Below are 11,920 nucleotides of genomic sequence, written 5' to 3'. Positions count from 1 at the left end.
CACACTTACGTGGAGAGTTTCCTGGTCCAGAAGAGGCCCCCGGGCCACAGCTCTTGGAGCTGCACTGCCCGGCCCAGGTTGCTTTTGATCTGGGCCAGCTGCAAGTCGGACTCGGCGTCCAGCCGCTCGGCGTAGGGCAGCAGCTTGTTGTAGACGATCTCCTTCTGCGGGACGAAGCCTCGCGGGTCCGGACCGGGGCGCCCGCCCGGCTCCAAGGGGTCCCCGCCGCCCGCCCTTTCGGCCGGCTCCATGAGACCAGGACACCCCCCCAACCCCCTCCCACCCTAACCCTCCCCGGCCCCCACCCCTCTCCGGGCTCCGCCTCCTCCGCGTCGTCGTCGCCCTCGGCCCTATCGCTGGGCCCCCTCCCCTGGCCGGCGCGCTGCTTGCCCCGCGCGGTTCCCGGTTCGTTGGCGGCTGCAGCGGCCGCTCCGCCCGCCCCGCACCAGCTCGGCTGGTGACGCTGCAGCCGCCGGGTCCGGAGGTTCCGGACGAGCCTCAAGTCACTTCCGGGGCGGGGCGGGGCGACGACGTCGGAAGAGACGGCGACGGCGACAGCGACCGTAGGTGCAGCGCGTTCCTGCTGTGGGCCGGGTCGGAGCCCCCATCCCCAGGTCCCACGGGCCGAGCCCGCCGGAAACTCGAGGCCGAATTCCAAGCTATTGTCCTTCTTCGCGTGGGGTCGCGCGCTCCCTGCGTCTGCCCTCGGGAGCGTGTGGTCTCCGTGGCCTCGGACCAGGCGCTCCACGTAGTCCCCCATGCCACGTTCATGGAAAAACCTAGGTACTCTGTCCATCCCACTTGTTGCTGATAGATTTTTTACTGTGTGCCCTTTAAGCCCCCGTCTTTCTGGCGTTCTCCTGGCCGCCCTCATTCCAAAGAAAGGGATTCAACAAATTCATTCAACAAATATTAATTGAACTACTCTGTCAGACACTCCTTTTAGGCCCTTGAGATGGAAAATTTAAGAGCACCTGGTTTCTGACCTCCTTGGACTTAACAGCCACATGGAGCTATTGACTAGGGAATAAGCAATTACAAGACAATACTGCTCTTAATTGCTAGATAAGTACAGGATGCTTTGGGAACACCTAAAGAGGACTTCAAACTGGAGGGGTGTCAGGTGGTTTCCTAGAAATGATGCATAAAGTTGAGCTTAAGGATTGAGTGCAAATTTTGTTAGGAAAACAAGAGAGGGGAGGGTATATTTCAGCTGGGGGAGAGCTCAGGCTGCAAGCATGCACTCTAGGCATTCAAAGTTTATAATGACTGAAGATTGCTTGCAGAGAGGGGAGTGAAGAATTGAGACTGAGAAGGACATGCTAGGAAGTCTTTAGAGCTTTATCTTAAAGGCAACAGGAAGTGGAAAAATTAAGCATAGCAGTGGCATGATATAATTTACATTTCTGAAGAATCACTCTGGCTTTGTGTGGAGAATGGATTAGAATGGATTAGAACAGACAGAATTGGAAACTGGCAGACCCCTTAAGGAGATGTGACATAACGGTGGGCTGCATGTCAGTTGAAATGATTCGAGAGCTGTTTCAGCAAGAATGGCCTGAGCTTGGTAGTTGATTGGATGTGAAGTGTGAAACAGAGAAGTCAGGATGTCAGATTTCTGGCTTGGGAAACTGAGAGAGAGAACACAGCAGAAACAGCTATGGAGGCAGAATGCCTAAGGGATGGGAAAATATTTTCATGTATGGATCAGGAGGGCCATCTAAAAATGGATATGGATTAGCATATAGGTGGATTGGAGGGAATGAGATATAGAGTATCATTAAAAGGTAAATGGAGGCATATTAAAAATTTTAAGAGTTTATCTGAGCAAAAATTGATTGGAATTGGGCAACACCAAACCAGAAGTGGTTAGGAGCACCAACAGGAGGCAGGGGAAAGACTTAAATAAAGACGGTGCAGAAGCAAAGAAAGGAAATTATTTAATTGGCTACAGCTTAAAGCCTAGTTAGCTGTTTGTGATTGGTTGTCCTTAGTGTTTAGATTTCATAATCTTGAGGCATTTACACACTTTGACTTTGGTTTGCTTAAGTAGGCCACCAAAGCATTAGAGCCACCTTAGTCTAATGGCCTCCTTGTTTAATTAGTTTAACTGTATGAAAAGAATAGGGCCCTGAACCAAACTCTAAAAGAACTCCATATTTAGGGATGGATAAAGAAAGAGAGAGACCACAAAGAATACTCACAAGAAGCAGTCTGAGAGGTAGGCGTTCTAGAAAAGTGGGCTTTTTAAAAAAGAGTTTTCAGATGGAGGAATTGATGAACTATACCAAAGGTGACTGAGCGGTCAAATGAGATAAGACCTAAGAATGGTTTATTGGAGTTATTGATAAAGCAGATAAGAACAGTTTCAGTGGAGCGTAGGGATGGAAACCAGATTACAGTGACAAAGGATGAGTGGGAAGTAAATAGAGACAGCGAAGGTGGACAACATTTTTTGATAGTTTGGGAAGAACAAGAGAAAAATGTTAGCTGAAATGAAAAGAGGAATTTTTGAAGGTGGGATATGTTATTTATTTATTTATGGCTGTTTTGGGTCTTTGCTGTGCACGAGCTTTCTCTAGTTGCGGTGAGTGGGGGCTCCTCTTCATGTGGTGCACGGGCTTCTCATTGTGGTGGCTTCTCTTGTTGTGGAGCACGGGCTCTAGGCGCACGGGCTTCAGTAGTTGTGTGAAGCTGGGATATGTTTAAATATTGATGAGAAGGCACCAGTGGAGAGACAGGTTGAAGATATGTGGATGAAGATGACAGAGTGGGAGAGAATATGGAGCCATTGGCCCTTAGCAGTAAACCGTACTCTCCTTCCGTTGTCAGAGGAGGAAAGCAGGGGAGAAGAGATGCAAAAGCACAAAGGTTTGCAGATTAAGTGCCTGGAAGTTGGAGTTCTTTCTGCTGGTTTCTTTTTTTCCTGTGAAGCAAGAAAATGAGAATGGTGCGAGGACATGGTGGATAGGAGATTTGAGGAGATTGGAGAAGGTTTAGAGTAGTCTCAAAATTCAGAAAACTGATTAGAGAAACAGAATTGCTTGGCAGTTAAGGCCAGAAGCATGAATTTACCACCATCTGTCTGTACAACTTAGTGACTTTCTCCAGTAATGTTTACCAGCCCAGGACTGTATGATGTACAGGCTGACATGATAGACTGACAAAGAAACAAGAGAATGTTATGTATGTTAGTGGTAGTGATGGTAGTGGTTTTAGCTGCCATTTCTTGAGCACTTCTCTCGGCCTGTGCTTTATCGACATTATCTCATTGAACAAGTAGAGATCGTGGAGTTGAGAGTATTTGAAAGAGAATGGTTAACATCTAAATTGGTTGAAGTCTAAGAAGAGAGAAGAGGGCTGATAGAGAGTAGAGAAGTCAGGGAACTCAGATCCTGATGAGGTACAAGAACAACATGAAAGGATTAGCCTAAGCAAAGGATATGGAACAACAGGAATGTTTAGATTTAAGATTTCAAAGCAGTTCCAGGTGATCTCAGTTTCCCTGCGAATGGATGTCCGAACTGGAAAAATCGAAAGAATTGTTGGAGCAAAAGGGATGAAGTCTCTTTCTGTTATTCTATATGAAGTTTAATAGCAAACACTATTCATACCTCTTCAGGGGAGAAAGGTGGGAGACCTTAGATTTCTCTGGAAGACCTAGGCTATTTATCATTAGAGACAGTACCCAAAGTCTGGGGTTAATTTTCTCAGACCAACTCCCAAGCATTTTTTTAATCTCTTAGCGCTCAGGATACTCTGCCAAAGAATAACAACCCAGTATGCTTTCAGTCAGACCCTGAGGGAGACATTGACTTCTTATCAGACTCCTCTAGGAAACAGCATATAATCACTTTTCTTGGAAGCCCCAGAAAGTGCAGTAGCCCTTCATGGAAAATGTTCTGAAGAGAGAGGTTTCTCCTCAAGCTGGAGGCATTGGCAGAGATAAGTATCAATCAAATATTTATGTCATTGATATACTTATTGGCCCACTCCTTGATAAACCACTTACTAGTAGTGAACAAAAATGACAGGTTGTTAGTTTCATGCCTTCCTCTGCCTTAGTTTTTTCTGTATATGATGTTTTGGGATGGGGGCAGGGTGGGGTGGGGGAGCAGGGAGGTATATTGACAAGTAGATGAATCTCTGTTGTCAGAGCATAATATTTGGAAGTATTTGAATTATATTAGAATGACTCTAATATAATCAAATATCTGAACTCCTGTTGTGCTGCAGTTATTGAAATCACAAGAATATTGGATCTGAGAATTTTTTTCCCTAGTTCCTATATGATTTTATAAAAAATAAATTTGTTTATTTATTTTTGTTTGCGTTCGGTCTTCGTTGCTGTGCGTGGGCTTTCTCTAGTTGGCCGTGAGCGGGGCAGGGGCCTATTCTTTGTTGTGGTATGTGGGCTTCTCATTGCGGTGGCTTCTCTTGTTGCGGAGCATGGGCTTTAGGCATACAGGCTTCAGTAGTTGTGGCTCGCAGGCTCTAGAGCGCAGGCTCAGTAGTTGTGGCGCACGGGCTTAGTTGCTCCGCGGCATGTGGGACCTTCCCGGACCAGCGCTCGAACCCATGTCCCCTGCACTGGCAGGCAGATTCTTAACCACTGTGCCACCAGGGAAGACCCCCTATATGATTTTTAAGTTTTGAATTTTTCAGCCAAAAACCCTTCTCATCCAGCCATAGTATCCACGTTACCAATTAAACTGGAGTATATTTAGAGCTCAATTTTTAATAAGAAGGAAATCACAGCTAATGGAATGAATTTTTCTGTGATTATTTTACACTTTTTCCCTTTCTTGGGCATTTTGCCATTTCAGTACAATGCAGCCAGGTGTAGGCTTGTTTTTATTTATCTTGCAGTGGATTTGTGTTTCTTAAATCGAAGATTCATATCATTCATCAGTCATGCAAAATTTTCAACTATTTTCACAATTTTTTTTATTCCTCTTCTCTCCTTGTAGAATTCCCATTAGACATATGTTGTACTTTCTCATTCTAGTCTAGATATTTCTTGATATTTTGCAAGTGTTTGTCTCTCTACCTCATTCCAGATAACTTTACCATATCTATTTCTAATTCTTAGAATTCTTAGTTCATTTGTATTGATCTGCTGTTTAACTTGTCCATTGAGCTTCTAATTCCAATGATTATGTTTTTAAGTTTGGAAGTTCTACTAAGTTTTTTTCAAATATCCCTATTCTATTTTTCATTGAGTTTTTTTCTTTACGGTCCCAATGACTTCTTTAATCATTTTAGACATACTTATTTAATTATTTTAGACAATCATACTCTATTATTTCAAATAATGTGCTGTGTGTTTGTTGACTTTTGTTCATGATGGACCATTGTGTTTTATAACTTTTTATATTGTGAGATCATCTTCACATGGCTTTTTTTTCCCTGTGGGCATCCCATGTGACCCAGAGCAATGTCTTTGTTTGCTTGCACCAGATCCACAGAAAGATCATAGGTATAGTACTAACCAATATTTATGTTCATTTTTCAGCTAGTGTAAACTTGGATTTCTGTCCTATGCAAGTTACAGGCCTGGGAATTCAACCTATGGAGAGCTGTGTTTTTATGCAATATTTTATCAATACTTCCAACTCCCTTAGGTCCAGGGTTTCAACTTCTATCCTGGAGTAGATATTAAAGCCCAATTTACTTGCCGTTTCCAGATCAAATAACACTACCACAAAGCTGATGCAGAATTAACTAACACGCTTATCACTCTGGCTTTCCTTTCCTCTTTGTTTCTAGGAGATATTCCTTTTCTGTGTGTGAGCTCATCTATGGTTATCTCTTGCTTTCATGTTTAATGTAGCATTCCTGTGTAAAAGGGTTTTTGCATTAACTCAGTCTGCCATGCTACTGGAACTGGAGACCTTTAAGGAATAAACTTCTAACTCTAAAATATTAGACATCATGGGAGCAAAAGGGAGTGGTTATGGGTCATTAAGAGCTTTTTTAGAATCCTCATATCACATAAGTGGCCATTGATAATGTCTATTCATCAAGCTGTAAAAATGATTGATGATGATTAAAAAATAATTCACTTTTTATTATTTGTAAAACACCTATTTGATATTTAAAAGCAGAAGGGGTTTTTCAACACAACTGAAGCTCACTCTTTTTGACAAGCTGTGAATAATGTAGGAGGTCACAGCTTCCCTCATAATCAAATATAGTAAAGAGATGTATTTTTTAACAGTAGTTGAAGAAATTAACAATAGAGTCATTGGAGAGATAATAACTGATGAACAAAGGGGATGTACACTGTTTCCACCTACCCTCAGTTTTTATATGTATAAATAGAACAGGCCTTGTTCATAGGCAGAGAATGGAATTGTCTGCATGAATAATATGAATACCAGCAAGACACTCACGTTATCAGGTACTTGAAATGCTACGCTTTTCAGTCTTTTACTTTGTACTAAGGAGAATCACTTTTGAAATTTACAGACTCATAAGAGGGATAATATATCAGATCCCTATTTCTCCATAGTGAATTATATATTCATTAATTCAACAAACATTTATTGAGTGCCTCCTGAGTGCCAAGTGTGAGATCATAAGATGGATGACGCAGTACTTGTCTTTAAGGGGTTCACTGTCTAGTGGGGTGACAGACAAGTAAACAGATAAAATTGTAACCAAATGTCATCTGTGGTCTTTCTACCTCTTAAGATCTCTAGAAAAAAGTAATTTAAACTTCTTTTCATAGACTGTGAGAAGTCCAATGCCTCATCCAGTAGTTCTGTCAATTTTGGAGGATGGGGGCTTATGTTTTTATGGTCACTTCCAGCTCTAAACTTTCCTTCTGCTAAACTAGTTCTGTTTACAAGGCTTCTGTTGTCCCTGTTCCAGTACCACTTTAACCCAAACATGGAACCTGGCTTTTTTCCTTACTTTCCACCATTTCCATAAAATAAACCATTCACACAAGGCTTTGTGTGTGAGTGTGTGTGTGTGTGTGTGTGTGTTGTTTGTGTCAATAAAATGGAAATAGGTTCCAGGAGACCAAGGGATTTATATGCTACAAACAACTTAAAATTTAGCATAAAATATTTCCCTAGAAGATCTATTTCTGTGTGGTCCATGACATTATCGAGCTCACTCTCTAATGGGGCAGTCAGACATTAAACAACTCATTCTGTAGGTATTTAATTATACTTTTCTTAGATGCTTTAGTAGAATAAAGGATGCTCTGATTGTATAAAACAGAGGGACCTAGCCTAGACTGGGAGGCCTAGAAAGATTACTTTGAGGAAGTAGTATTAGATGAACGAAGAGTTGGGGAGAAGGATAATAGAAATGATCTGGCTAGGAAAACAGTATGAATGGAGGCTTGAGGTGGGGGAAGAACTTGGCTTGTGAAGCTCAGAAAAGACCAGTGTGCTCAGGGAGAGAAAGTAAGAGTGGCAGATGTGGCTGAGAAGGCAAGCAGAGTTAGATCATGTAGTGCCTTGTAAGCTGGGTTAAGAATTCTGGAGTTTATCCTAAAAGCTATTTCAGATATACAAATACAGTGCTGCAGGCAGTAACCAAATACTTGGGGGAGCTGAAGGGGTGCTATTAGGGTCTTGAAGTCAACTGGATAGGTATACCCCAGGCAGAAACATCAGTATGTGGAAAGCTGTGGAGTTTTCAGTGGGCCCAGTTAGGCCAGGGAGCATTCAGTACAATGAGGTAGGAGCACAGAAAGTGTGGATAATGGCAAGAGAAGAGGCAAGACAGAGAATAGGTAACAAACAGTCATGTATCTATGTATGGTGGTATTGATGGTAGTAGTGTTAGCTCGTACCTACCCATAGAGAGTGGGCTGCCTTTCTGGACTCAGAACCTAATTCATTTTTTCAGTTGTTGCTTTGTTTTGTAAATTAATCTTTTTTTTTTTTTGGTGCACAGTGCAGCTTGCAGGATCTTAGTTCCCCGAACAAGGATGGAACCCTGGCCCCTGGCAGTGAGAACGCTGAGTCCTAACCACTGGTCTGCCCTGGAATTCCTGTAAATTAATCTTTTTATTTTGAGATAATTGTAGATTCACATGTTGTAGAAATAATACAGAGAGATCCCTTATACTCTTTACCCAGTTTCCCAAAATTGGTATTATTTGTAGTCCAATATCACAATCAGGACATTTACATTGATACAGTCAAGCAAGATAAGAACATTTCCATCACCACAAGGGTCCCTCCTGTTGCCCTTTATGGTCACATTCACTTTCCTGACCCCTCCCATGTCCCTAATACCTGGAAAATTACTAATCTGTTCTTTATATAATTTTATCATTTCAAGACGGTCATATAAATGGAATCATACAGGATGTATGTAACTTTGTGGGATTGGCTTTTTTCTCTCACCATAATTCCATAAAGATTCATCCAAGTTGTCGCGTGTACCAATAGTTTGTTCCCTTTTATTGCTGAATAGCATTCCATGGTATAGATGTACCATAGTTTGTTTAGCCATTCACCGTTGAAGGACATCTGGGTTGTTTTTGCTTATTCCAAATAAAGCTGCTATGAACTTTCATCTACATGTTTTTGTGTGAACATAAGTTTAAATTTCTCTGGGATAAATGCCCAGGAGTGCAATTGCTAGGTCATGCTGTGTTGCGTGTTTAGTTTTAAAACTAAAAAACTACCCAACTGTTTTCCAGAATGGCTGTACCATATTACATTCTCACCAGCAATATATGAGTAAACCAGTTTCTCTGCATCCTTTCCAACATTTGGTGTTGTTACTGTTTATTTTAACCATTCTGATTAGTGTGAATGATATCTCATTGTGGATTTAGTTTGCATTTTCCTTATGGCTAATGTTGTTAATCATGTTTTCATGTGCTCATGTGCTTATGAGCTACCTGCATGTCTTCTTTAGTGAAATCTCTGCTCATGTTTTTTGCCTGCTTTCTAATTGGATTGCTTGGTTTTTTACTGTTGAGTTTTGAGCATTCTTTATGAATTCCAGTTGCTACTCCTTCGTCAGATATGTGGCTTGCAAATATTTTCTCCTTGTTTGTAGCTTGTCTTTTCATCCTCTTAATAGGGTCTTTTGCAGAGTAAAAGTTTTTAATTTTGATGAGGTCCAATTTGTCAATTTTTCCTTTCATGGGTCAAACTTCTGGTGTCCAATCTAAGAACTCTGCCTAGTCGTAGAGTCAAAGATATTTTTTCTAAAAGTTTTATAGTTTTATGTTTTGCATTTAAGTCCATGATCCATTTTGAATTAACTTTTGTGTGAGGTGTGACATTTAGGTCAAAGTTAATATTTTTGCCTATGAATGTCCAATTAATTCAGTTTTAAATAACACCACTTGAAGGCCACCAAGAACCCAGTCGTTTCATTTCATAGTCTTTACTCAAACATGCTGTGGAAAGGCACATACTGGCACCATCCACTCTTGTGATCCACTGTGAGCCAATACTTGTATGAAAAGACATATATCTCAAGAAAAAAGAGAAAATTTTATGGACAGTTCTTTTTTTTTTTTTAATTTATTTTTGTCTGTGTTGGGTCTTTGTTGCTGCGCACGGGCTTTCTCTAGTTGCGGCGAGCGGGGGCTACTCTTCGTTGCGGTGCACAGGCTTCTCATTGCAGTGGCTTCTCTTCTTGTGGAGCACGGGCTCTAGGCATGCGGGCTTCAGTAGTTGTGGCACTTGGGCTCAGTAGTTGTCACTCATGGGCTCTAGAGCACAGTCTCAGTAGTTGTGGCACGCAGACTCAGTAGTTGTGCCTCGCGGGCTTAGTTGCTCCGCAGCACGTGGGATCTTCCCGGACCAGGGCTCGAACCCGTGTCACCTGTATTGGCAGGCGGATTCTTAACCACTGTGCCACCAGGGAAGTATGGACAGTTCTTAAGTCCATAATTAGTAATACAAAGAATACGTTTGACTAATTCTGCTAGCATATGGTCCTGCTAAAAATACACCGAATTTACTTTATTCAGAGCACTTCAAGTAGTGGGCATCTGTAATTGTCTTTGACTACTCAGCATCCGAACGCAGTTGCTAGATTTGGGAAATCCCCCATTGTGTAGGTCTGGGTAAGAAGTAAGCTCCTACCTCTAACTTCAGAAGCCTAAGGAGTCACCCTCTAATCACTTCCCTGACAATCTTGTGATCCAGGTTTGGTCACTAGGTACTTTGAATCTTGAGCAAGTAGTGCCAAGATGAGGGGATGATGGATGATATTGGATCTGTGGTAGCTATGGCATAGGCAGTCTGGCATTCGTGGCTGTGTTATCAGGAGCAGTGGTTTCCTACAGTGACTACTGTGTCAAATAGAAGACATGGCATACATTGGTGGTGGCAGCAGCATCTTAATCAGACTGTTTCGCTACCCTGACTCCCTTGATTCTAACCTCTTGTCTGATAATGTTTCGTATCATTTCTCATCAAGTCTGTGAGTTACCTGATACTTTCCAATAAATTTACCTTCAATTTAAGTTAGCCAGAGACGGTTACTGACAATAAAGAACCCTCACTGATACTTTCAGCAAATGAGACTAAGGCAGTGGTCTCCCACCCCCAGAATTTCTGATTCAGTAGGTGTAAAGTGGGGCCTGAGAATTTGCACTCTTAACAAATTCCCAGATGATGCTGATGGTCAAATGACCACACAATCTTCCTCAAGTTTGGTGTGATTTTATTTTTCTCTCAAACACCTGCTGATGAGTGTTTCATTGTTTGAATATACTGCAATGTTCTTGTCTGTTCATCTGATGATGGACATTTAAGTTATTTCCAGTTTCTGGCTATTACAAATAAAGCTGCTGTGAATGTTAATATACAAGTCTTTGTATGGACATATATTTCCTTTCCTTTGGGGTAAATACCTGGGAGTTGAATGGCTAGATCATATGGAAGGTATATGTATAACTTTTTAAGAAACTGCAAGCTTTTTTCCAATGTAGTTATGCCATTTTACATTTTTGCCAACAGTGTATGATCAGTCTTTTTAACTTTAGCCTTTCTAGTAGGTATGTAATAATGTCTCATTGTGCTTCCAATTTGCATTTTCCTAATGACTAATAATGATGACCATCTTTCTGAGTGCTAATTTAGCATCCATATATCTTTTTTGGTGAGGCATCTATTAAAATATTTTGTCCCCTTTTGGGGGCCTTGTTTTCTCATTATTGAGTTTTGAGAGTTCTCTATATATTCTGCGGATAAATCCTGTACCATATATGTGATTTGCAAATCTTTTCTCCCAGTCTGTGGCCCTTTTTATCCTTCATTCTCTTCATAGGCAGAGAGTCATTTTTGCAAAAATTATCAACAGCCTCATCAATTTTCCTAATGACCTCCCTTAACTGTTTGATATTCAAATGATTCCTTCTGGAAACACATTCCTTTTCTATTTTCTCTGCTTCTGCTGTTAACTGGTATGATTACAGAGCCTCAGTTGCCAACAGCATTGTATGTGGTTTTGAAGAATTCTCTAATATCACTTTCATAAACTTCATGAAATCTTGTACCTGTTGCAAAATCTGTGGTTAAATTCTTTTTGATTCATATGATTTGGATTTGTTTGGTAGATATTTTTGGATGTTTACCATAATCTCAAAGTTCAAACCAATGAGGATGTCAACTGAAGGGCCACTGAATGAGACAGAGTGGGGAAAATAAGCACTAGTGTTTTGTATGGGAAAATATTTAAGTAGGGGCTCATTTTATAAATGATCAAGTTCATTAGAGAACATTTTAGTGTTATATGACTTTTGCTCCCATATACCAGCACAGATTTGTGTAACAAATACTCAAAAACAAGGCCCTGAAAGAAAAGACCCCTTCCTCTCTTAATATTTTATCTCATATCTTGATCCCCTCTTCCCCCCTCATTCTGCTCCAGGTTCTCTGTCCTTCTCTCAGTTCCTTGATCAAGCCAAGCTTTTTCACAATGC

At 41.3% G+C, this 11,920-nt stretch overlaps 1 protein-coding gene across 3 annotated transcripts in view; it reads right to left on the bottom strand.

Annotated features, from left to right (window-relative positions):
* PSME4 (proteasome activator subunit 4) overlaps positions 1–266 on the bottom strand; it is a 101,376-nt gene extending 101,110 nt beyond the window's left edge. For all 3 annotated transcript variants that reach the window (XR_016395440.1, XM_089923184.1, XM_022597155.2), the window contains exon 1: positions 10–266. Coding sequence is in view for 2 of the 3 variants with exons in the window: in XM_089923184.1 (XP_089779310.1) it covers positions 10–251 (242 nt within the window). In the remaining variant the exon portion in view is untranslated. The remainder of the gene's footprint in view (positions 1–9) is intronic.
* Between the last annotated feature and the right edge of the window lie 11,654 nt (positions 267–11,920).

The sequence above is a fragment of the Delphinapterus leucas genome, chromosome 13 (genome assembly GCF_059928025.1).
Source record: "Delphinapterus leucas isolate spDelLeu-1000000601 "Yukka" chromosome 13, BTC_Dleu_Yukka2, whole genome shotgun sequence".
NCBI classification, from domain to species: Eukaryota; Metazoa; Chordata; class Mammalia; order Artiodactyla; family Monodontidae; genus Delphinapterus; species Delphinapterus leucas.
The sequence above is the reverse complement of the archived record's forward strand: the minus strand, read 5'-3'. Positions and strand labels throughout refer to the sequence as shown.